General features: G+C 41.3%; 1 protein-coding gene across 1 annotated transcript in view; it reads right to left on the bottom strand.

Annotated features, from left to right (window-relative positions):
* LOC130126864 (serine/threonine-protein phosphatase PP1-beta catalytic subunit-like) overlaps nucleotides 1–18246 on the bottom strand; it is a 29751-nt gene extending 11505 nt beyond the window's left edge. The window contains exons 1-2 of the mRNA XM_056296506.1: nucleotides 18195–18246; nucleotides 12858–12989 (exon numbers count right to left, since the gene is read on the bottom strand). Of these exons, the coding sequence (XP_056152481.1) occupies nucleotides 12858–12989; nucleotides 18195–18246 (184 nt within the window). The remainder of the gene's footprint in view (nucleotides 1–12857; nucleotides 12990–18194) is intronic.
* Between the last annotated feature and the right edge of the window lie 6291 nt (nucleotides 18247–24537).

Here is a 24537-nt window from a genome sequence, read left to right as displayed (position 1 = left end):
ATTTTCCCAATAAAATAAAAAAATTAACAGTTCAGCGATTTGTTACTCATATTGCCATAGTAACAAATTATATCTTTAAGAGTAAAACAGTGAGTAACATAAGTGATATTGAAAACATGAGAATTTAAATCAGAACAAAATTGCATTGTTATTTTAAACTGAAAGAATGGATTGACGTTTCATCAGCATGTCCACAAAAAGAAAAAAGTGTTATCAACATTGACAAATCTGAGGATTATAGAATTCACTGGATAGATTTTGTGTAAGATTTTAAAATGAATTTCTTTGACTTTGTTAGGAATACAAAGCTTATAAGGTAAAAGCCATGTTTTTTGCCAGTTAATTTCCAAATGTGAATTCCAGTAAAATTTTCCTCTAGGGGTGATTTTGTTTTTACTTTGAAAAATTTGACGGATATGTCTATTATTAAATTTCTTGTCATTTATGTTGATACCATTCAAAAGCAATGCAGATGGAGTATCTTGGGTATTTCCTCCACCAAAACATAAGTGACTCCTAATAAGATGGATTAGACTGGAAGGAATGGCTTTAACAACAGAATTGTATTCTTTAAAAGGAATTGGAAAGTTGTGTCTAGTTATACAAGCTCATAGGACAGGATACAGCCATGTTCATCCAAAATGGACAAAACATTGACAATACTTCTTTGGAACCACTTTAATAAAAAAGAGATTTCTTCCTAATAATTATATAATCAATATTCCATAAGACAGTTTTATGATGAGAAAAATTGTGGATGAAGCATAACTTCCAGACAAGAGGGGACTGCTGATGAAACTTGCTAAAGACAGGAAGTTTGTTAGGTGAGTAATTACAAGTTAATATAAAAGAGAGAACACCAATTTTATTAAAAATATGATCTAGGATGAAGAACCACAGAGAATCTAGGTTTGCTGGACATTTTTTAGGCAAATAATTTGAAAAGTGTTTAAAGTATAAAATAAAATTAAAAACTTCAAGACGTCCTGCTGCTCTACTGTTAGAAAGTACTGCCTTTTTAAGTTTGTGAGTCTTATTTTTCCAAATCAAGTCAAGGAATAACTTGTTGATTTCACCCACTGTGGGGTCGTTAACAAAAAGAGAAAGGGAAGGATAAATGAAGCGAGAAAGGCCCTCAGCCTTGGATAAAAGAACTCTGCTGTATAATGTTAAGTCTCTTTGAAGCCAGAGGTTAAAGACATTTTTGGTTTTCTTAATCCTTCCATTAAAGTTCAGTTGCTGTCTGGCTACAAGGTTTTTAGTTATATAAATGCCCAAATATTTAACTTTGTTCTTTACAGGAACATATGCAATTAACGCATATTCACAATCATGTATGGGCAATAACTCACATTTTGAAACACTGAGTTTCAAACCTGAAGCTCGTGAAAACTTCAACTTGGTTTATAGTTTTCGGCAACTGATCTTTATCTCTTTAGAAAAGAGTTGTGTCGTCAGCTAGTTGCAAAATTCTTATTTTACTATTAAATATAGAGATGCCTTTAAACTCTGGATCATGTACAATATTTAGGGATAATAATTCAACAGCTAAAATAAATAAAAAGGGTGAAATCGGGCAACCTTAACAGACACCACGTTTTACATCTATGGGAGGTGTTCAAGTTGATAACCACAGAGCTATTGATATCTTTATAAAAAATATCAATAGCATCTATAAAGGTTTTTCCAAAACCAAACAACTGAAGACATTCTCAAAGAAACTTATGTTCAAAAGTATCGAAGGCTTTGTAAAAATCTAAAAAAAAGAATAAAAGCTTTTGAATGTACTGAATCTGCATAGTCCAATAAATCTAACATAAGTTTGGTATTATTGCTAATATGCCGGCCTTTAGTAAAACCGGACTGTGTTTCAGCAACAATATGATTAAGCCCTGTCTTTAGTCTGTTTGCATAAGTCAATGCCAAAATGTTATAATTATAATCAATAGTTAGAAGAGTAATAGGTCGCCAATTATCTATTAAAAAAAGTGAAATTATCCAGTTTTGGGATAAGGGAAATAATACCTTGTTTCATAGTTGTGTTCATCTCTCTGATTAATACATTCTTTGTACAAACAAAATAATGGGTTTTGAATGGTCCCAAAAATGAACATAAAATTCAACTGAAAGACCATCAATACCTGGCGATTTTCCCTTTTTCATTGAGAAACTAGCCATTTTAATTTCATTTACTGTCAGATCAGAATCACAGAGTATTTTACAGTCCTAATCAATAGTAGAAATATGCTTTCTTATCTTACTGATAAAACTTTCACAATAACAGTCATTGAATTCAGATGTATACAGGTTCCCATAAAAGGAAGAGACCAAGTTGGAAATTAATTTTGGGTCTGTACACTGGGTTCCATTAATATTAAGAGCAGCTGACTTTCTTTTGCCATTTCTTTTTTCAAGAGCAAAAAAGTAGCTAGAGTTCGTCTCCCCATCCTCTAGCCCAGGGGTCGGGAACCTTTTTGACTGGGAGAGCCATAAAAGCCAAATATTTCTAAATATATTTCATTGAGAGCCATATAGTATTTTTAACGTATAATAAATTAAATATGTCTTACTTTTAATGCGACTTCTGGTGCTGCATGGTTTTGCTGATGGCCTTGTAGTCTGGTTCATACGTGGTGAGGTTGAGCTTCATGCAGGCGTTGAGGCTTCCATCAGTTAAACGTGAGCGTAGGTTGGTCTTAATGTTCCTCATATGCGAGAAAGACTGCTCACATGCATATGTAGAGCCAAACATGGTCAATACGGCAATACTCACACGCTGCATTGTGTGGTATGTCACAGGAAGCTCGTTCCAAGTTTTAAGAATCCGCTGGTCTTCAGGTTGAAGATTTTTCATTTCTGTCCACTTGTGTTCCCTCGCCAGCTCTGCTCGCTGTCGCGCAAGACTTTCCAACTCTCCATTAAGTGACTTGAACTTACTCATCCACATGTCTGATGCCTTCAGGTCAGCAACTTCCAGCTCAAAGTCTCCGATAGAGACCCCAGGGATGCATGTCAGGTCGATTTTGTCCACTGCACACTCATGTGGATGAGTGATGAACTTGAAAAGACCAGTGCGCGCACGAAATTCTCCAAAACGTGCTTTGAATGACTGCAGGAGATTGAACGTAAAGCCAGCTAGCTGCTGGAGATCCAGATGTTGAGTGGAGTCACTTGCTAAGCATGCATCTCTAAATTGTTGCAGTCTTTCAAAGTGCAGAAGACGACCTGTTTCAATGTCCCTGAGAAAGACTTCCAGCTTGCTTTCAAATGCAAACACTGCTTGTTGAAGGGATGAGATTGTATTTCCAATACCTTGCATTTTCACATTGAGCTGGTTCAGATGGCCAGTTATGTCCACGAGATAGTGAAACTGCAGGAGCCAGTCAGTGTTGTCTAGCTCAGGATGCTTGACGCCTTTCATTTCAAGAAAAGTCCGGATTTCACTCAGGCAAGCTGCAAAACGGCTGAGCACCTTCCCCCTTGACAACCAACGCACGTTGCTGTGTAAAAGCAGACCGGGATAATGATTCCCAACTTCTTCTAACAGAGCTTTAAACTGGCGATCATTTAAAGCTCGGGCAACAATAAAGTTGACCACTCGAATGACCAGAGACATCACCTCGCCAAGCTCCTGGCCACACGTCTGAGCGCAAAGCGCCTCCTGGTGCAGGATGCAATGAAAACTTAGGATGGCTCTCTTTTCATGTTCACGGAGAAGCGCTACAAATCCTTTGTTCTTCCCCAACATACAGTGTGCACCATCAGTACAGACAGAAATAAGTTTATCCATCGGTAGTTTTTTTTCTTTAGCAAACTCCATGAAAAACATGAATAAATCCTCTCCTCTTGTTGTCCCTTTCATTGGCAAAACAGCCAAGCTTTCCTCACGCAGTGTGTCACCTGCAGCATACCTGGCAATGATACTGCACTGAGATAGATGGCTAACGTCTGTTGACTCATCTAACGCGAGAGAAAAGTATGTCCCGGCGTTTATGTCCTTAATTTGTGTTTCCTCGACTTGATTTGCCATCATGATGCTACGATCGTGCACAGTTCTTGCTGACAGGGGCATGTCTTTTATTCGTTTGATTATCTTGTCTTTATGTGGGAAGTCATCAAACAGTTCATTAGCCGCATCAAGCATGAATGTTTTGGCATACTCGCCATCTGTGAATGACTTTCCATTCCTTACTATTGCCAAAGCCCCCGCAAAGCTAGCGGAATTCCCGTCACCTTGCTTGGTCCACACACGTAGTTGCTGCTGACTCGTTTGCACTCTCCGCTGTAGCTCCTCGCATGCCCTTTTCCTGCTGTCCCCCGCTGGAGATTTCCATGCAAATGAAGCATGGTGCGTATCGAAGTGCCGCTTTATATTTGACCGTTTCATCGATGCAATTTTATCATTGCATATTAGACATATCGCAGATCCTGCTCTCTCCACAAATGCAAATTCCTCTGTCCACGCAGCCTGGAATGCACGGTAATCATCGTCTTTTTTTCTTTTCGCCAGCTTTTCCGTTACAAGGGTTGAAGCGGATAAACTAGTTGGCTATCTGATAAAATTGATTTCTTCACCTTTACAATGACCCGGACATGCTCGCGAGCCATTGGTTCCCGACCCACGGGTGACCCGTGACCCGTGAAATTTATCTTCAAAACTAATTTCTGTTTACTTTAAAATGACACAGTATTATTAAGAAATATCACAAGTATTTTAAAATCAGTTCCAAACTGATTTTTTTGAAAAAAAAAATTTTTTCAACTCAAAATTGTCTGGGAGCCATATGCCGTCACCGGAAGAGCCATATATGGCTCGCGAGCCATAGGTTCCCGACCGCTGCTCTAGCCATTTGGCTCTGGATCTTATAAATGCACCCTTGGCCAAATCCAGATAAATTTGATCCATTTTTAGTTGAATCTCCTTCAATTCCAGTTCTTCTTCAGTAGATATACTAGTCTTAAATAAGAGGACATTTATTCTGTTTAATAAATTAGACTGTTTTACTTTTAAGGGCTTTTAACTCTACTTCTCTGTATAGGAACACCTCTAATCATGTACTTAAAATACTAATTTTTGTTTATATTCACAATTTGTGTTATCAATACATATTTCATTAACTAACTTTTTAACACTGTCATTAGAGGGTCTGTCTTTAAGAAGGGTGTTGTTGAGTTTCCTGTAGCCTCTTCATTTTGGAGTATCCTGTAGGCCACTAAGCTTTAGAAAAATTTGCTTATGATCTGACAACGGAGCAAAAGAATGAAAGACATCTTTTGCAAGATGAAGAACAGATGATGAGATTAAAATAAGGTCAATTCTGAACTAACAGGATACATTCTTATGAGACTAAATAAAATCCTGTATATCAGGATTTAAAAAGCACTGCGCATCAGTCAGAGAGATCAGAACACACTTTTAAAACAAGATTATTTCTTTGAAGACCTTGACAAATTTTTGGAGGAAACCTATCCATTGCACCATCAACACATTCATTAAAGTCATATGAGCTCATTTAGTTTAGAAATTACCTCACAAAAACAGCACCTTGTTGGAGGAATGAGAGTTGTGACCACAAATATTACACACAATGAAAATTTAATTATCTTGTTTAACTGTGACTGCAATCCATCTGCCATCGTTTGAAGGAACCATCTAAAGAATATCCCCTTTAAATTTACGCAGGAAGATTGAGACTCCAGCAGAGTGGTTGGTACCACGACTACAGTGAATTTCATTTCCCCACTGCCCCTTCCAAAATTTTACATCTGACTCACATGAATGTGTTTCCTGAAGAAGTATTAAGTCGGCCTCACTTCTTTAACAATATAAAAAAGTGGCTTTCTTCTTCATTGCATTATGTATACCCCATGACATAACTGATAAGAGAATTTAACTTAAAATCCATTAAAGAAATAATAATAAAAAAAATAAAAATAAAAACAATAACAAAACACAAGCTCTCAAGTAAACAGGTAACTAACTAGAACTTTAAGGTGTTTTAGTCTCCTTTGAAAGAGGGCACAATAGACAACTTAGTAGGACATGGTGAACAAATACAGTGACTCAATACAATGCACAATATATGGCAATTTAACTTGGCCAACCCCTGTATAGAAATGTAGCATGTATAGAAATATAGCAGATGTAGATGTATAAAAATACAGCATCATGAAGACGACATAATATAACTAAGTTTTCTTTGCCGGATGTTTCTTGGCGTGGAGGAGAGCCCGCTCTGCAGCAAACCATAGTCCACAGTTCAGAGATTAGACGATATTTTCAGTAGGTGCACTTGAATTAATTCTCTGGTCGAGAGAGTAATGGAAATTGCTCAACAGAGTTATTAAAATGTGAGCATCTCAATCCATCAAGCGTGCGAGCCTAAAAGTCCATGGAGTTTATGAAAAGTCATAAAATGTCCAAGTGGTCCATTTTCCCCCCTCCCATCGATCTGACCAAAAGGGCAAAGGAAGGAAGCTTTTTTCCCTTCTTTTCTTGCTTTTTTAACAAGGGCCAGAGCTTCTCTCTTGTGACTCTGTCCTCAGGACTCAGTACCTTGGTGAGCTGCAGTTTGTTATCCCGCAAAAACTTGCAGCCTTTGGCACTCTTCCACACAGCATCACGGAGACGGCAGCGTGCAAACATGATGATGATAGACCTGTGGGATCCATCCTTTCTTCTTGGGCCAAGACGATGGGCAATGTCAACCCCCTCCTCCAGATATTCCTGAAGCCCGGGAGAAACGTTTCCGACAACATCAATCACCATTTTTCTGACATCTTCATTGGTCTCATCTTTCAGTCCATGTAGTTTCAAAGACCATCTCCAACTGTAGTGTTCACATTCATCAACTCCTGCCCTTAAGATGTGGTTTTCTTTTTTCAAATCTTCAATCTCTGACTCCATGTGCTTCAGAATTTCTTTATGTCGGTTAACATCCACCACAAGTTGTTCCACTGTAGAGGACAGTTTCTCAGTGCGTTAAGAATTTGCATCTGTTGTCATTTCAATCACTGAAGTCTTGCGGAATGTCTCGTCATGTTTGTTAGAGAGCATCTGGATTGCTACCAAGATATCTGCGCTGCCGTTATTACGGTCACCATTACCGTTACCACCTCGCTTCTTCTTTTTGGTGACAGGTTTGAAGGGGGAGTCAGCAGGTGAGGCAGAAAAGATAGACTATGCCCTCTGGGTTATTAATCACCATCTTTTCCATACCTGGTACATTCAGCTCCATGGAAGTTTCAGTGTCACTCACGTTAGCATTAGGATCGGTAGACATTTTAGCTAACGGTTAGTTTTGATTCAAACTTTTACCACTGTGCTTTTTTTAAAAATACTATCTTATTTCCACTGATAACTATGCCCGGTACCAATTGCAAAGATAATCTGTCACTTATGTGCACATTCCATCAACTGAAAATCCAAATATTCGGGTTGTCATACTACAAAACCTTACATTTGTCTTACGGAGAAGTTCACATCCACCTCCTTAGACCACTGCCATCTCGGCTTCCTTCCCTCCGCCGTCTTTGCAGCTTTATACAGCTACTGATACGAGTGATGACGTAGCACCTCAAAAGTAGATATCGCCCTCTGCTGTTTAAAAAGAGTATCGCGATTCTTTTTTTAATCTCACCCGATTTGAATTGGCACATATTTGTGTTGGGAATTTACTGTCTCGCTAAGTATGGTTACATGTCATATCACAATATTACAACATCGAAAATCCCTGATGATATCTAGTCTTACATCATGATATCAATATAATAGACTGCCCAGCCCCAACTATAATTTTTTTAGGGGGGAGGGGATCCCCCCCCCCATTTCTCCCCAATTGTACTTTTTCCAATTACCCCACCCTTCCAAGTCGCCCTGGTCACTGCTCCACCCCTCTGCCAATCTGGGGAGGGCTGCAGACTACCACATGCCACCTCCGATACTTGTGGAGTCACCAGCCGCGTCTTTTCACCTGACAATGAGGAGTTTCGCCAGGGGGACGTAGCATGTGGGCGGATCACGCTATTCCCCACAGCCCCCCCCCGAACAGGCGCCCCAACCGACCAGAGGGGGCGCTAGTGCAGCAACCAGGACACATACCCACATCCGGCTTCTCATCCGCAGACACGGCCAATTGTGTTTGTATGGATGCCCGACCAAGCCGGAGGTAACACGGGGACTGGAACCTGTGATCCCCGTGTTGGTTGGCACCGGAATAAACTGCTATGCTACACGGACACCCATAATAGGTTTTTATAACAGTCAAAATGGACTAGATATTTATATGCCTATTCCCTTTGACAACAACCCTTTATGGGTTGGTGGTGGTTGGTTGGTTTTTGGCACCACCCAAAAAGCGTGGTGCCAAAAACAAATAGGAAAGAAATTAGAACTAGTCACATTGTGAGGCAGTTGGTGAACGAGATGACTGAATCTGAAATTGCAGCCGAGCTGAAATCTTGGCTCTGGCTGGAGTGAGCCTCTACTCTGTAGTGCAATGCACTGCTATGGGCACTGAAATCCACACCACTGCAATGGCACTCTACTGTGGCAATAGGTCTACATTTATTTATAATGGATTTTCAGAAGCCATGTGCAAAACACCATCAATTTCTTGTTGGTCTCACATTGCATTCTACAGTTTCACTTCATTATATAGTAGAATGAAAGGGTGCTCCTATGAGGGTAATAATAAAAAAACAGATGGCAGGGCCCTAAACAAAAATATGTATTCAGCGGGGCTTGAAAATGCAAAAAATATTTAAGTAAAACCTTAAAATTAACATCTCAGTGTTGACCTGCTTATCAGCCCCCCCGACAGATCATACAAATTTTCCTCTTTCTTTGAAGTGCTTGCAACTTTTCAGTGAAATGTGCCATCAGAGCCTCATGCCTACTGAACAGAATAGGACAGAACAGAATGAGGCCATTTGTCCACCAGAGACATCTGGTAGGTGCTGAAGGTGAGTGCTTGGGTAGCACTGTGTGAAAAGCAGGTGCTGAGCGAAAGAGCTGAAAGATAGGGCATTCATAATATTAGACTCCAATAAGATGTTGGGTTCCTACATTAGGTCAAGGGTGCTGAAAGTGCGACCATATAAAACACAGGAAGCGCTTTTTTCCCCCTTAACACAGGTCTCTGGTAGACACACAGCCTAAGTCTACTGAATACAGATTCACCAAATCCTTACTTGCTTGGACAGACAGTAACAGCAGTGTTTTACATCTGACACTGTATCCTTGCTGTAAGGACCCTTGCCCCTTCCCTTCCATTTGTTGCACTTCTTCCAAACAAAACCAGACGGACAATAGGTCCCCATCACCCAACTAAGGTGAATCTTTCACTTTAAATCGCTTCCATCTAGGCTACAGCATACAGCAGAACTTCAATACAAAGGTAATGCCCTCTTTTGCATTTGCAATGCAAGTCCAATGACAAAACAGACATCTGGCTTATTTGCTTTAATCAGACCAATGACTTTGTCTGATTTAAGTCAGGTCACACTAACGATGTGCATGTAAGTTGTTAAACGGACAAGGGGACCTAAACACAACCAGTGCAGTCTGATCAAGAACAGTTTCTTTTTTCTTTTTCTTTTTTTACCCTCAGCGCTTTCTTTGGAAACTGAAAGTAATTGTCCTGTCAGGTGAAAAACGATTTGAATCCAAATAAATGCCGGTGCATGCTCTTTGCTGAGGACTGCTGAGATTATTTTTTTTAATGTTGGCTACCATCCTAACCAGCCCTACTGTTCTAAGACAACTTTATTGATAAATCGTCTGTCAAATTTCAAGCGTAAAGACATGAAAAATGCACGTTGAAGCACTTAAGTAAAACGCCCTATGTGGCTACCACTCAGCTAGCTACTCTACAGCTTTGCTGTAGGCAGATATTGTACATGGTAAAGCAAAGGGAATATACTGGGTCATTTATGTATATTTAGTACTAAAAAGATTTAGCACTGAAATGGTGTCCGTCTCACCCTAGTGGGAAGGAAGCTGGTTGTTTATTATGCTATGCAAGAAGTACAAGGCACAATAATAGCATTTCAATACTATGTCATTTTCAAGAACACAAAAACAACAATCCTTTCCCTCAGCCGTTTAGCCTGTTTGGGTCTGAATCAAAAGCAACTGTGGGGTGGTGCCAGTTCACATTCAAGCACAAGATTTTTATACTCCTTTTAGTTTGCTGCGGACTGAGATCTTCTATACAAGAATGAATGTGGGCAAAGTTGTTTTGAAATTGAATATGAGGGTTTAACCAGGATAGGCTGTGTGGAGCAGTGGTGTCTGTCTGCCTCCTCGCAATGAATTGCAAGCTGAGGTGGTATAGTTTACACAGCTTGTCCCCGCAGTGTCAAAACACCCCCGAGTAGCACAGGGATTTACTGCAGGGCAGGGGAGGAGAGAGCCATGCAGAGAAAAACTCCAGACTGATAAGTCAGCAAGAAGACACCTTCTTCCCTCACAAAAAACAACAACAAATATATTAATAAAAAAAGAACAGCACATTGAAACCAGGATTTGGGAAAAATACACATCAATACGTTAAAGGATCATCTTTGATTCATGATCTGAGCAAATGGCTAATTTTCTCAAGTTGTGTCTAAGAAAATATTTGCCACCTTGCCAAAAAAGGCAGCGCTACCCTGCACTTATGCATTAATGTGCCAGCAGGCTTAGTTAAAATGGAATAACTGAATCATATGTAAAAAAAAAAAAAGAAAGAAAAGAGTGCTACCATATTGTACAAGCTTTTGGATATTGGTGCTTGGGCAACTAAGCTATAATCATATGTCCTGGTGCATATCCAAATACCCTATTTAGCAAGCTAATCAAATTGTGGAAAAACAACCCGACTGAAAATCCAAATCCATCATTTCTGTATCATGTAGCAAGATTTTGATTGATAAATTGTGCAGCCCTGTGCCTAATACTGTACAAAAAATGTCAATTCTCAAGAGCCTTATTTTGAGTAAAATGCCATGATATCTAACATGTAGGCTGCCGTCTTTGACCAAAGCATGACAGTGTGGTATTAAGGTTAACCTTTAAGAGAAAGAGGGTAAGAGCAGAACCTGATCCCTATAGCCTTAGTGAATAATTAAAGACAAACATTGTTTGGCGTGTATGGAGTCAGTATCGGCTCTCAGGAGGCCTGTTATCTCAGATGTGGGTTAAAGACAGGCAATTGGCCTGGGATTAGAGGTTCAAAAACCAAACAAAAAAGGCAGACGGAAAACACAAAGTAAGCTCACAGAATGATTAAAAAAAAGAAAAGAATGGTTTACTTTAATTGACAGATTTTGACATAGGTTTAGATCTATGTGGAGGAAGGTTATATGTAGGGCCTTTGACGTTAGTTTATTTACCCCCCCTCCCCCCACTGCCCATCGCACTCTCTAATTAGCAAACATGCAATTTGATATGAGAAAGGATATCAAGTCAAGCTGTGTAATGAGATTATATCAAATGACTGGTAACACACTTCATATAGCCACATCTATTTTAAATACAAAAGCCTGCAACGTGTAAACTGCAGCCATCTGATGGTGATTTTCAGCCTAGAATTGACAACGATCCCACAAACAAACTGTGTGGGAGAGAGTTGGCTCGTAGTGTGCCATGAAGTAAGACTGTGTAAGCCTGTCCTGTGTGCTTCTATGGAAGCATGGATACGTTGAGGAACTGGCGAATAAAACTGAAGGGCTCAGCAGGGGAGAGTTGTGTACAGTTGAACTGCTTCGCTGGAGGAGAGAGATAAAGTGTGTGGGAGTGTGCTGAGATGCACTGGAGCCATGGATAGAGATAGCACTTGTTAATCCAACTGTTGAGAAGTAGTTCTGGTGTGAAGGATGCATAATCCTGCTTTCCAGTCGGGTTTGCCTACATTATGTGTATAAGAGGGTGGTACACAATTTTGTGCATATGTGTTGTTTATGTTAGCACCGCCCACCACATTCCATGTTTCATTCTGTATAGACTTGAGCAGAGAAGTCAGGGGGTAAGCACTGACTTAATACAGCCTAGGCACATGCAGTGTTATCATGTCTGGTTATATAAGTGAATTCCAGGCAGCTTCAAAGCAATAAGACTGTTGCTCTGGGGTCTGCACATTAGGCATGGTCAGTAATCTGGGGAGCTTGAGCATGCCCTTTGCCCGCCTGACCCTTGGAGTCAGAGCCTTGCTTTCAGCTTGAGCCATACTTACTTAATGTCACTTTGTCGTCTGGGAATGCATGGGGATGCTTGTGTATGGAAGAACATGGAGTCAATGGGAATGACTCATTGTGGGCAGGGTGCCAGGGGTCCACTCTGTGTGAGGGTGGACTGTCCTCCAACAACTCCAATTCAAAGATGCTTTGTGAGGGAGCCTACATCTGTCTATTTATAAGTTGTAAACAACTAATAAATTGATAGGGTGTCTGCTGATAAAATGCCCCTTTATTGAATTGAGTTAGAATGTTTTGAGATATGAAAAATTACAATGTGGAAGGCAGCCAGAAGATGTAATTCCGACATCGCTACCGCTATCTTGAAAAATTGGAAAGGGGGGAAAAAAACAACAACCCAAAAACGGAGCTTATGCACAAACTGAGACAAAGTTGGGCTGAGTGGTTTCAATGACTTCCACAGATCATGCCCTAAATGTCTATTTTGCTTCAGCAAGAGAAACAGAATGAAAGAGAAGCCAGAGTGAGAGAAAGGAGGAGGCAAAAGGAGAGGCAAGAAATACAGATGAAGCTTTTACTCTGAATAAATCTCAAAAAGAACAGAAAGTAGAAAATAAGGACGAGAGTGAGGAAAAAAAATAAAGAGCCAGGAAATGAACCAAGAAATGACCAGGACTGACCACAGATCTTGAGAGGAGCCTCCAGCTCCAGCAGGATGGGCTGGCTGAGGAATATCTCCCTGGACTTGATGCAGAGCCCTCGCACCTCTGCCTCGGTCATCTGGACTATCTTCCCTGGGCGACATCCCCGCACTGGAGAGGAGACAGGACAGGGTCAGTGTCATCACTATCACTGCAGCAGCACTGGCGGCCAACAGCATCACCATCCTGATCAAAACTGGACCTTAGTAGCCACTGTGAAAACCAAATCTATTCTTGTGGTTAAATGGGCAGTGCAAACACAAATAGTGTGTATACTGCTTCCCCAGCTTTCCACAGCTTAGCCTGGGCCCCAGCTGGGCATTTAAAATCCAATGAAGCAGATATTGGGTGGACTATGAGGCTATATGAAGCCTGTTTCTTCTTTAAGCAACAGTGTAGGTTTACTGTCAACCTGAACCCACTTTTCTGGCCCTTTGCCACAGAATTCAGAGTGCAGATTTATATAAAAACAATAAAAAGATGGAGAAAAGTAGCACGCATTGGCTATAGGCAGCAGCCAAGAATAGACAGAGAGGCATGCCGAAGGTGAGAGGAGAACAAGCCAGCAGTTTCCTTATTAGGTGCCTATTTGGCTGAAAACTCCAACCAAAGCTCTTTTCTGTCTTTATTTTCATGCAAGGCCAATGTATGAGCTACGGAGGACAGACTTCAGCTGTTACTTTGGTGTGTCTTTTTGTAACGCTGTAACCTACATCAAGATAGCGTTCCCACATTTCTTTGGCCAAGAGGTCAAAGTGTGTTCTGTTGTGATCAGAGTACAGTCCTTACTTATTAATTTGCCATTTACTGTTAATCTTGCATATGCTTCAAACAAAACATGCTCAATGATGACACCCCACCATGTATAATAGCGCTAAATTAAGTCATGATCCGACAGCGTGGCTGAAAGTAAAACCAAGCTGTATTACTAACAGAATTTGGTTTTGGTCAGCATGTATAAGTAATTCAATGTGGGAAAACAAGGACGGAATCACTGAATGAAATTACGGATTTCAGATATAAACATGGAAGTGTGCTAAATTTTAAGATTTTTACAAAATTTGGGAATGTATTAGGGATTAAAAGTCATTATTCCTTAGAACATCAGATCCTCTCCCTCTCAAAAACCCGTCGCGCTTCTGTGTCTTTGTGGATGTGAGCGTACGCGTCACAGTGTGCACACATTATGAAACGCACGTGGGTTCACTGTGTAGAACAGAGAAAACAAATCTCGAATCAACCAGCACAGAAGACAATGTCAAAAAACAAAGAGACATGGCCATTCTTCCTGTTGCTGTAGTTGATTACACAAACGGTAGAAATGGGTAAAAAGCCAAAAAATCTGAATAAAAATAAAACCAAGAAAAACATAATTGGATAGAATGAAAAGAAATTTCGGAAAAAAGGAAAAAACAGGCCCAATAGGTGTTGCATTTCTAAAACTGACCAACTGTGCGGTTTAATGATGTTGATACTTGGATGGCTACAATTTCAGCATCCACAGCAAAACGGAGCACAATGTGACGATGATGAGCATTTGATGGTGAAACCAACTGTGATAAACTCATAACTATAGAATTATGTAAAAATTAGCAGTTTTAGACTTGTCCTCAAGCCACCCACTCACTGCAGTTTCCAATATCAGATAACTAGGCTTGGTGAAATGAGTGTGTGTTTATCAGTGAGCCAGTTCCCTTACAGTGTTTTCCTGTTTACCCATTGTTTCCTCAAAGGGCAACAAATTAGAGAATGGTCTTGCAGAAGCAGTTTAAAATGGATTACATTTTGTATGGGTCTGGCTTTCCCTGATCTCAATGGCGCACACGCGCACGCACACACACACACACACACACACACAAGCTCCTCAAACATCACTCTCTCTTACTGTCTCATTAGTAATGTAATCCAACTCTAAATCCCACAAAGAAGTGAGCGGAGGAATACGGATGATCACAGCAGGTCAGTGTGACAAAATAGTCGAGTATGAAGCTCGGTAAGCTAAAATTCTAAATTAAGAGGTTCTAGATTTCACACCAATTTCACACAATCAATTTGCTTATCACCCCACCATCTATCTGTACCGCCTTGCAGATACCAGAATGCTATGTGAGGCACAAAGCATGAAATTGCAGAACCCGGGATCCTTTTTCAATAACAAGTTCACATCAGAACTGAATGAGCTAAAGTTAGTGGCTTAGGCTGCTCAGCTTTAGCACCGAATCCCTCAGTGGTCGGCATTTCTGCAGGCTGGCAGTTTTAAGAGAGATTAGGCTAGGTTCTTAACATTGAGGAGCAAAGGCTAAAATGAAGCACTGCCAAGGATATACAGCCATCATAAATGAGTGTGTCTTTGTGTGTGTGTGTGTACACGTGTCTAGAGAAGCTGACACATAGTGTCCCATATGGCTTAACGCCACTGAAAAAGCAGTCTCAGACAGAGACTTGGCTTTCCCTCAAGATCAAATTTTTCCTGACAGCAAAACATAGGCTTGGCTATTATGTAATGCTGAGATGCAGAATAATGGCTAAAGGCTTTTTAAACTGACTTTGAAGGAAACTCAGGGGAGACTTCCAGTCTCTTGAGATGGTACCACTCGGCTTTGCTTCTGACAGACAACATATGACAGACAGACAACATCAGCAAAATCAAAGCACAACTTAAAAAAAAAACTGTCTCAGCCAGCTATCAGATCTAGGTCTTTAACATGTACAAGAAAATCAGACTGAAAACTTTCAAAACAGTATAAACCCTTTCACCAATAAAGCTTTCTTTATTCAGAGGACACACAAAACTAGAGCAGAAAACTGGTGGAATAAAAGCTGCATCTGAATATATAATTTCCATAGCCTGGGTCCTACAATTTGTGTGTCACAAAATGTTATTTCCTGAATGGGTTGGTCCACAGCTCCTTGTAGAATTTCTAGGACAAAGACCAAAATGTGAACTTAAAGTCACCCAAGTTTGCACCCAAGCTGCTAGGTTCTTCACTCTTGACTTATGAGTCAAAAGCCAAACCCAACCAATGCAGTTTTATTTGGGGAAAAAAAATTCGTGCTACCCAACCAAAACATTGACAACTGTATGCAATTTAAAATTCAAAACGAAGCTATCAGCACTTTCAATCACTTTTGTATAAAATGGCCCGAAACTACTTTCCTGCCTTGCGAATTGATTTAACCCAGAACAATCTTTTTCTTTTTTTAAACTCGTCACTTTAGAATTCTACAACACAAAGCCTACATCCATCTCGGGTGCTAACCATTATGTCTAAAATTCAGCTTTTAATGGCAAGGGCAACATCAGTACATAAACATTTTTCTAAATGACTACTTCTTTTGTGCTGGAAGAATCTGGTGGAGATGACTGTTACCATGACAAAGTTCTTCTCCACAGAGTATATACATGATAACTTTTTTATAAGATGAAAATTATGACTTGTACGCACTTCCAAGCAATGTCTGTGATGGCATATTCAGATCAGACTTCAGATCAACAACAATCTGATAATGAATAATTGCACTTAATACTGAATTGGGGTCACATCCCTCAAACCAGGGATGGGCAACATGATGCAGAAAGGGCCGGTGTGGGTGCAGGTCTTTGTTCTAACCAAGCAGTTACACACCTGATTCTATTGGTCAACCAATAGTCTTTGCTAAGGACATTGATTTGTAGACTCAGGTATGTAATTGCTTGGTTGGAACAAAGAACTGCACCCACACCGGCTCTTTCTGGATCATGTTGCCCATCCCTGCCTCAAATAGTACAGATATTTGTGGAAACTGTGCCCAACTGCATCAAAGACGCTCATTGTTTCCAGTGGCCTATTCTGTTTTACAGGGGAAAAGAAAATTCTCCTTGTGCTTTAGAGCTGGCAAACAATCAATACCAATAGGTTTTTCGTTCATCCCTTTGCCAAGTCCACAAACTGGGTCCTTGTAGCTTAACAAAATGCCCTATGTACTTCATGTGGAGGAAAATGCAAAGAAAAAATACAGTACACTCAAAATGGTACCCTCTTGCTTTGAAAACTGTGTTTGATGGTTAGTTGGAGTCTAATGGTGGCATGTGTCCATGTTTTCTTTATTTCTTTGTCTCTTTATCCACTTGCATGGAGGTATTAAATGTTTGCACTTTATGTGTAGTGTTTCACAGCAAATGTTCCACTGAGTAAATAAGTTTGACATCTTTCATAAAAAAGGAAACTAACTAGGCCAAAGTTACATTCATTAATAAGAATGTAGGAATGAGTCGGGTGTTCATACAAGAAGAAGGTTTGTATATCAGTTTCTGCTGCCAAGACAATCTTTTCCCTGATGTGAGATAGATCAAGCGCAGGAGGACAAGAAAGAGTATACTCACATGTTATTGAGATGAAACCATTTGAAAGACGCAAAGTTACTGCAATGATTGTTGTGCTAAATTTTTTGTACCCTGTCGAATGTTTCCCCAGAGACACAGTTGCCTCCGTTTTAAGGAAAGCGCTTTGAGTGTCTGGAAAAGCACTATATAAATGTAATGATTGTTATTATTATTATTATTGAAGGAGCGTTTGCTTGAGGGTAGTCATTCTCAAACCAATTCAATAAACAACGTGAAGTTAGATAGAACCATCGTAACAGTGCCATTTGCATGACACCTTAAACCCGTGTGATTTGTTAGCACAATGTACGTTCGTTAAGAATAATGAAATAAGATATTTCACTTAATATAACAGGCCTTTACTGTTAATCTAAGAAAATGCAGACATCAACGCGTTTTTCTATCTGAATCCAGGCAATTCGCCTGCTTTCAAAATGTTACTTTGGTTGTGGAAACCGTGTTGACAACCCAAAATTAGTAAAACAATCGATTAAGCAATCAGCATGTAGCTAATTTTCATTTCCTTTAGTTACGGGGAGTGAAATCACAATAACCAAGACCCGCTTTAATGATACTCTTAAGGGGGATACACAATTAGGCACAAGCACAAAATATAAATACGACACCGTTCAAATACCAAGTTTAGTTGCAGGCTCGGGTAAATTGTACGACAATAACACAATGGACGTTAGAAAGAAGAGGCGTTAGAGAAAACGTAGGCGTTCCCCGCTAACAGACTGTTTATAAACACGGCAAGCTAACGTTAGCCGAGGCTAACCAGCGATACAGCGTAGCATTTGCTAGCGCCGGCTAGTACCGTTTAGCTGAAACAGTTTGACAAAATTACTTGTTTTGCAAAATCATTGTGGCGATCAAAGAATAAGCTTCGTGAATTTTTACTGAAAGTAAAATACTAGCTACCGAGCTATTGTGGCTTATTTAATTTGATTCACCTTCCAAAAGGCGAGAGATGATGCTGTCCACGTTCAATTCGCCCTCCGCCATCTTCAAACTGATAAAAGAAAACCGAGTCAGACGCTAGGGGGAGCTGATATGGAGAGAAAAGTTTCGTTTTGCACAAAGCGTTCTGTAAAGTAAGCTTCTTCCTTTTCTCTCAATTTACTGGCGGATCGCAAACAACTTTAAGGTGCGTACCGCCACCTACTGTATAAGAGTGTAACATCATGTCATTTACCCTATTTAAATTCTACCCACCAACCTTGTGTCACTTAACAAAGTAAAGAGTGGTCTTCCTGGTGACTTGTCCCCTCTCCCTCTCATTGTGCTCCCAGCATCCCCGCCTCTCGGACTATATCATGTTACCTTTTCGCTTCACACATAATAATAATAATAATAATAATAATGGTACAATGCAATACATATATGTTGTCACTGTTCCTTTTCCCCAGTAAAAACAAAACCATTGAATCCCGTGTGATCTAATCTGAGTTGTCATGATTTCCTCCCTTCTTTTCCTTTCTTTAAAGTTCTTTCACTGACTTTGATCGACTTTTGTATTTTTTAATACCTCCTTCCTTTCAGGTCTCCCTCCAACCTTTTCTGCAATATTTCAATTCCTTTCTTCTTAATCACTGCTTATCCTTCTCCTTTTCCAAGTGGAACTGGTACCGTTATTTCCTTTTTGCAATGCTCTTTTTGCTAGTTTATCGGCACCCTCATTCAACCCCCCATGTGCTGGTACCAGTGACGTGCGGTGAGGTCAGTGGCTGGGTAGGCAGTGGGCATTCACAAACCCAAATTACATCCTTTTGTGTTCTCTAATGTTTTATAACAATCTGATCCTTCTTCATTCTTTCAACTGCCCCGGAATTCTAGAATATTGTGCCCCCCCTCCCGAGCTGAACTACATCCCAAATGAAAACCTAAGCAAAAATACTGTCAAAGTATATAAAGTACTTTTTTCTTGTTTTTTGATAGCTGTGAAATCACTAAGTAACACCACTGCCTTTTATTAGAGCTCCCAAACCATTGTGGATTTCATTGCGGTCACTACAAACAGCGGTTACGAGATACTATTGTAAATATTGTTGTGGTCTGTTTATACTGATAGTCGTGTTACCCCCTTGCACCACTAGATGGTGCTATGTTAATATGCCGTTTCCTGTTTTGACGTGATAAACGGAATACAATAATGGCTGCCTGCATGATCCTTGAGTAACGTAAACGGCCGTTCTAATCCGACCTGCCTCCTCGTGATTGTGCGCCATTCACACTACAAATATTGTTGAAACATTACCTGAAAAGAAAAACAGAGATTTTGGCAGACATACCGTAATACAACAGACAGCTGCGCTTTGTTGGTTGTGTCAGTGGTCTCATCGACTGGTGCGGACACGAAAGGGGATGCATATATACCTCATCTTGAATGTTCTGTCGAAGAGTGTCACTTACTGCCAAGATAAGGTCGTTTCGACGTTCCGGAAAACACAGGAAACTTCAAGATGCGTCGCCAGCCGCTGGTCTTTCTCCACAATGAGGTTTAAGAGCTCCACATAGTTTCCTCGATTTGATGAGCCGGACTTGTTTCCTCTGAAAGCTAATTAATTCCCGTTTCCATAAAGTAGCAAGTAGCACGTCTTTAGGAATCTCACGATTTTCCCTCGCCTTCGCGTTGTGCGCGGAGACTTGCTGTTTGTCAGCTTCGTTTAAAGCTAGGTAGATCGGAGTGCCGTTTCCAGAGGTTTTCAATGCTATTTGATGTTGAATGTGTGAACTGGACCGCTCGTGTTTGACTGCTGCTGCTGCACGCAGGTTGTTCATGTCACAGTAGCCGGCACCTACCCGTACATTGTCCCGCTCTCTGGTAAACGGCAAACAAGGGAAGCAGTACAGCCCGCTGGTAGTAGCACCGGAGCCGCATAGCCACTCTTTCCGTGTGTACTACTCCGGCTGGAAAGATCGGATGATTTCCTGCCCTTTACGCTGGTGGAGGTCAGGGAGAGCTGGTGTAGGCCTGCCTTGCTTGATGACAAGTAATTTTTGCTGGTAATCCAGTTTATTAAAACTCCGAAGATGTACGATGGTCGACATTACTGATTTCGCTCTGAAGTGTAGCTAAACTGCTCAAATTCAAACGAGGTAGCTTGCTTTATTGACAGCACAAATATCTATGACATTGTAGCAATTTAGCACTTTGGTGGCTCTGATTGGCTTGCTTGCACTCCCGCAATAAAGAGTGCCTTTCCTCGTCCATTCGCCTTAAGCTACGCAATACGCATGCGTAAACTCCGAAATTCACAACATTAAAGGCAATCCTGAAAAAAACAGAGCCTACCCTATTATAGTTTTACATGACCGGAAGACTCGAATTAGCTGATGAATATATAGAGACTTGACTTTGACTGCATGAGATGGCCTTATTAACGACAACCCGTGCTGCATACGCATACACTGAACGCATGGCTGGACGAATCACGAACTGAGTTACTCCACCTCCACATCATCAACTTCCGTAGTAGTATCAGTGCGCGGCACGCTATGCTACATCCTCCTTTCTCAACATAAAAGTTACACTTCAGCATTGCTATAATGATCTGTTTAGGACTCAACTTTGTGTCTCATTACTGTTATTGTCTAACTCACACATTTGCTTTAACATGAGAAAAAAATGAACTTGCTGCTCAAATAGTACAGATGATCTACTGCTGACTCTTAAGTCAAACATGACAATGGCTAATCAGTGTGCGAAAGCATAATATTGTCTTCTCCCTGCAAATAATAGAAAATATTTCAAATATTCTGGCCAGTGCTTTAGTCAGCTGCATCCCTTGATGAGTTATATGTAGTTTTTGTAGCATTTCTGTTCTCATTGTGCTTGGCAGGATTATCCTGTCTCCTGGGAAAATTATTCCTTTTCTCACAGCCACTGTGTCTGATAGGCCAGTATAGTGTCAGTCTTGAGTGTCTGCTACCTGTTTTGGGGCCAACCATCTCTGTGTATGAATTGCAACAGCTGCAGTGTTTCATCTTTCTTTGTTTCACCCCTGAGCTGCTGTAAGAAATTTAAGGACTTAAAAAGGACATGAAAACATTGTAACTTGCACGGATAAATAGACTCGCTAGCCCTTGGCTAATGGGTCGGACCCTTTAGTCGACTGGTTAACATAGTTGCCCGTGGTGCGGGAGACATGGGTTCGCGTCCTGGCTGTGGCGGTTCCCGGGCTGCCCCCCAAATTCGCAACAATATCATTCAAAATACTGTAACATGCATGGATAAATAGACTCACTAGCCCTTAACTAACAGGTCAGACCCATTAGTCGACTGGTTAACATAGTCGCCCATGGTGCAGTAGACATGGGTTCGCATCCCGGCTGTAGCGGTTCCCGGCTTGTCCCCTGAATTTGCTACATTGGTGTCAGAAGTGAGATGGTGCCACTGTGAGGCCATCGGAAGCGTGTGCGCCCAGAAGCGTGAGGGAGCCGATATGCTGAAGCATGGGGACGCCATTCCCGAAGGAGGGGGGTAGCGTAACATGCACGGATAAATAGACTTGCTAGCCCTTGGCTAATGGGTCGGACCCTTTAGTCGACTGGTTAGCATAGTCGCCCGTGGTGCGGGAGACACGGGTTGGCGTCCCGGCTGTGGCGGTTCCCAGGCTGCCCCCCCCCCGAATTCGCTACATTGGTGTCAGAAGTGGGATGGCAAGACCGTGAGGCCATCGGAAGTGCGTGCACCCAGAAGCATGAGGGGGAAACCGGAGCACCCAGAGAAAACCCACCTCAGACAAGGGGAAAACATACAAACTCCACACAGACGACAACCTGGGATGACCCCCCAAGGTTGGACAACCTCGGGGTTCAAACCCAGGGCCTTCTTGCTGTACAGCGACAGCGATAACCACTGCGCCACCATGCTGCCTTAACGGGGGTAGACTTAAAAGCTCTTATACATGATCGTAGTGCTCTATACTGTAGTCTGTCCACTTTTTGCAATGATGTCTTTGCTGCTGCTCCATATAGTTCTTCTTCTTTCGGCTTATTCACTGTTTCTCAGGGGTCGCCACAGCGGATATTAAAGTGTCCATCGGTACCCTGTGAGGGCACAGCACAGATGGCGGTCGTTGTTAACCCGGGCCTTAACCGATACGGTATGGTCTTGTCAATCTGCATACTGATTTTGCAAAATTTTACATCGGATGCCCTTCCTGCCACAACCGCTAACCCTATGGATGGGCACAGGTAAAGCGCTGGATGCAGTATGCATGGACTTACATCCATGCATGTCGCTACTCCTGCTCAATATACTATACAACCATAATCCATTGTTGACCTCATAATTGCCCTCTAACTGTCAATTAATGAGTGTTTATCTGCCCCCCAGTTGCATGCGGCCACAGCTCGTAATAGATTTATGACTTTTTGCATTTTGTTTCTAGGTGTTTGATATGTACTTTCCATGTTTAATTACTATCTAGCCATAGACCCATGTACTTACATTCAGATTGGCTGACCATGCAGGATGGGCAACATGATCCAGAAAGAGCTGGTGTGGATGCAGGTCTTTGTTCCAACCAAGCAGTTACACACCTGCTTGGTTGGAAGCAGGTCAGTGGATGCAGCTTCAAGGCGGACGAACCTGAATAAGGTCAACGGCTTGAATTGCATGTCACTTGGTGGAAGATCTTTTTCAAGACAACAGCAAGGGATAACCAGTCTAGTAAGGACCACTGCAGACCCAGAAAGGGAGTGGCGACATTACTGGGTATCAAACAACTAGCCTTCACATCATTAGATGAAATTAAAACCAAACAAGTATCCGCTATGGCACTAGCAGGTGAGACCCCCAGGCCTGAAAGTGTCAAATCAACTACTGGGGCTGAAGCTGACAAACCCTCTATAGTTACTTGCATAATGATGCTTCTCACTAACACAATGTTTCAGCATCACATAAGAAGAAGATGTACTTGGGTATCTCCTAATGGAGAATGCTGGAATCAGATAGACTATATCGCTATTCCTAGAAAATGGAGGTCATTTGTTTTGGACGCCAAGTCTAGACCTGGAGCTAATTGTGACACAGACCACATTCTGGTGGTGACTAAACTTAGATTCAGACTGCTCAAGAAAAGGAACCAAAAGCCACCTATCAGGTACGATTTAAATCAGTTAAAATCTGAAGATGGTGGCATGGTGGCGCAGTGGTTAGCGCAGTCGCCTCACAGCAAGAAGGTCCTGGGTTCGAGCCCCGGGTAGTCCAACCTTGGGGGTCATTCCAGATTGTCCTTTGTGTGGAGTTTGCATGTTCTCCCCGTGTCTGCATGGGTTTCCTCCGGGGGCCCCGGTTTCCTCCCACAGTCCAAAGACATTTAGGTCAGGCGAATCGGCCATACTAAATTGTCCTTAGGTATGAATGTGTGCGGGTGTGTGTGTGTATGCTGGCCCTGTGTGATAGTCTGGCTGCCTGTCCAGGGTGTCTCCCTGCCTGCTGCCCAATGCTGCCCAATGACTGCTTTATTGTCAGAAACCCAGAAACAGGCAACTCCTGCAGAGTTGTGGTCTAGCATGAAAGAGGCATGGCATGAAACAGGAAGGAAAACTTTGGGAACAAGACCATGCAAAGAACGGAAAACATGGATTAGCGAAGAGACCTTAAAACTCATTGAAGAAAAACGTCTGGCACAGCAGAGCAATAATAAAGTACTATATCATTCTCTGGCTGCAGAGACACCGAGGAAGATTAGAGAAGATAAAAACACCTGGCTAAAAGAAGAATGTTTGAAGACATGAATTTGATAGAGAAGGAAAAGCAAAAGAACTCTTTGAGAAAGTCAAAGCAGTGAAAACAAAAGTTTTCAGACCTCATCAGGTATGCATAAAGGATAAGGATGGCAAGATGCTGACTGAACCCAGTGAGACACTGAACCGATGGAAAGAATTATGGAACTAATTTGTTTAAAAAACCTGATGGAGAGACCCCTCTCAAATGTATGAATTTTGATGAATCAGAGCCAGTTCCACTTCTTTCTGAGGTGGAAAAAGCCATCACTAAATTAAAAACTAACAAGGCACCAGGCATTGATGGAATACCAGCAGAGCTTCTGAAAAACAGTGGTCAAGCAGCTATAGTAGCACTACACCAGCTGGTTTGCAAAATCTGGAGTTCATGTGAATGGCCAAAAGACTGGAGAACACAGGAATTTGTCACAATTTTCAAATCTGGATCCAGCAAAGACTGTGCAAACTATCGCACAATAAGCCTCATTAGTCATGCAATTAAAATCATGCTATCCATCTTGGTGGACAGAATGATAAAAAAAATGGAATCAGAGATGTCAG

The sequence above is a fragment of the Lampris incognitus genome, chromosome 16 (genome assembly GCF_029633865.1).
Source record: "Lampris incognitus isolate fLamInc1 chromosome 16, fLamInc1.hap2, whole genome shotgun sequence".
NCBI classification, from domain to species: Eukaryota; Metazoa; Chordata; class Actinopteri; order Lampriformes; family Lampridae; genus Lampris; species Lampris incognitus.
Note: the sequence above shows the minus strand (reverse complement) of the source record. Positions and strands in the feature narration are given on the sequence as shown.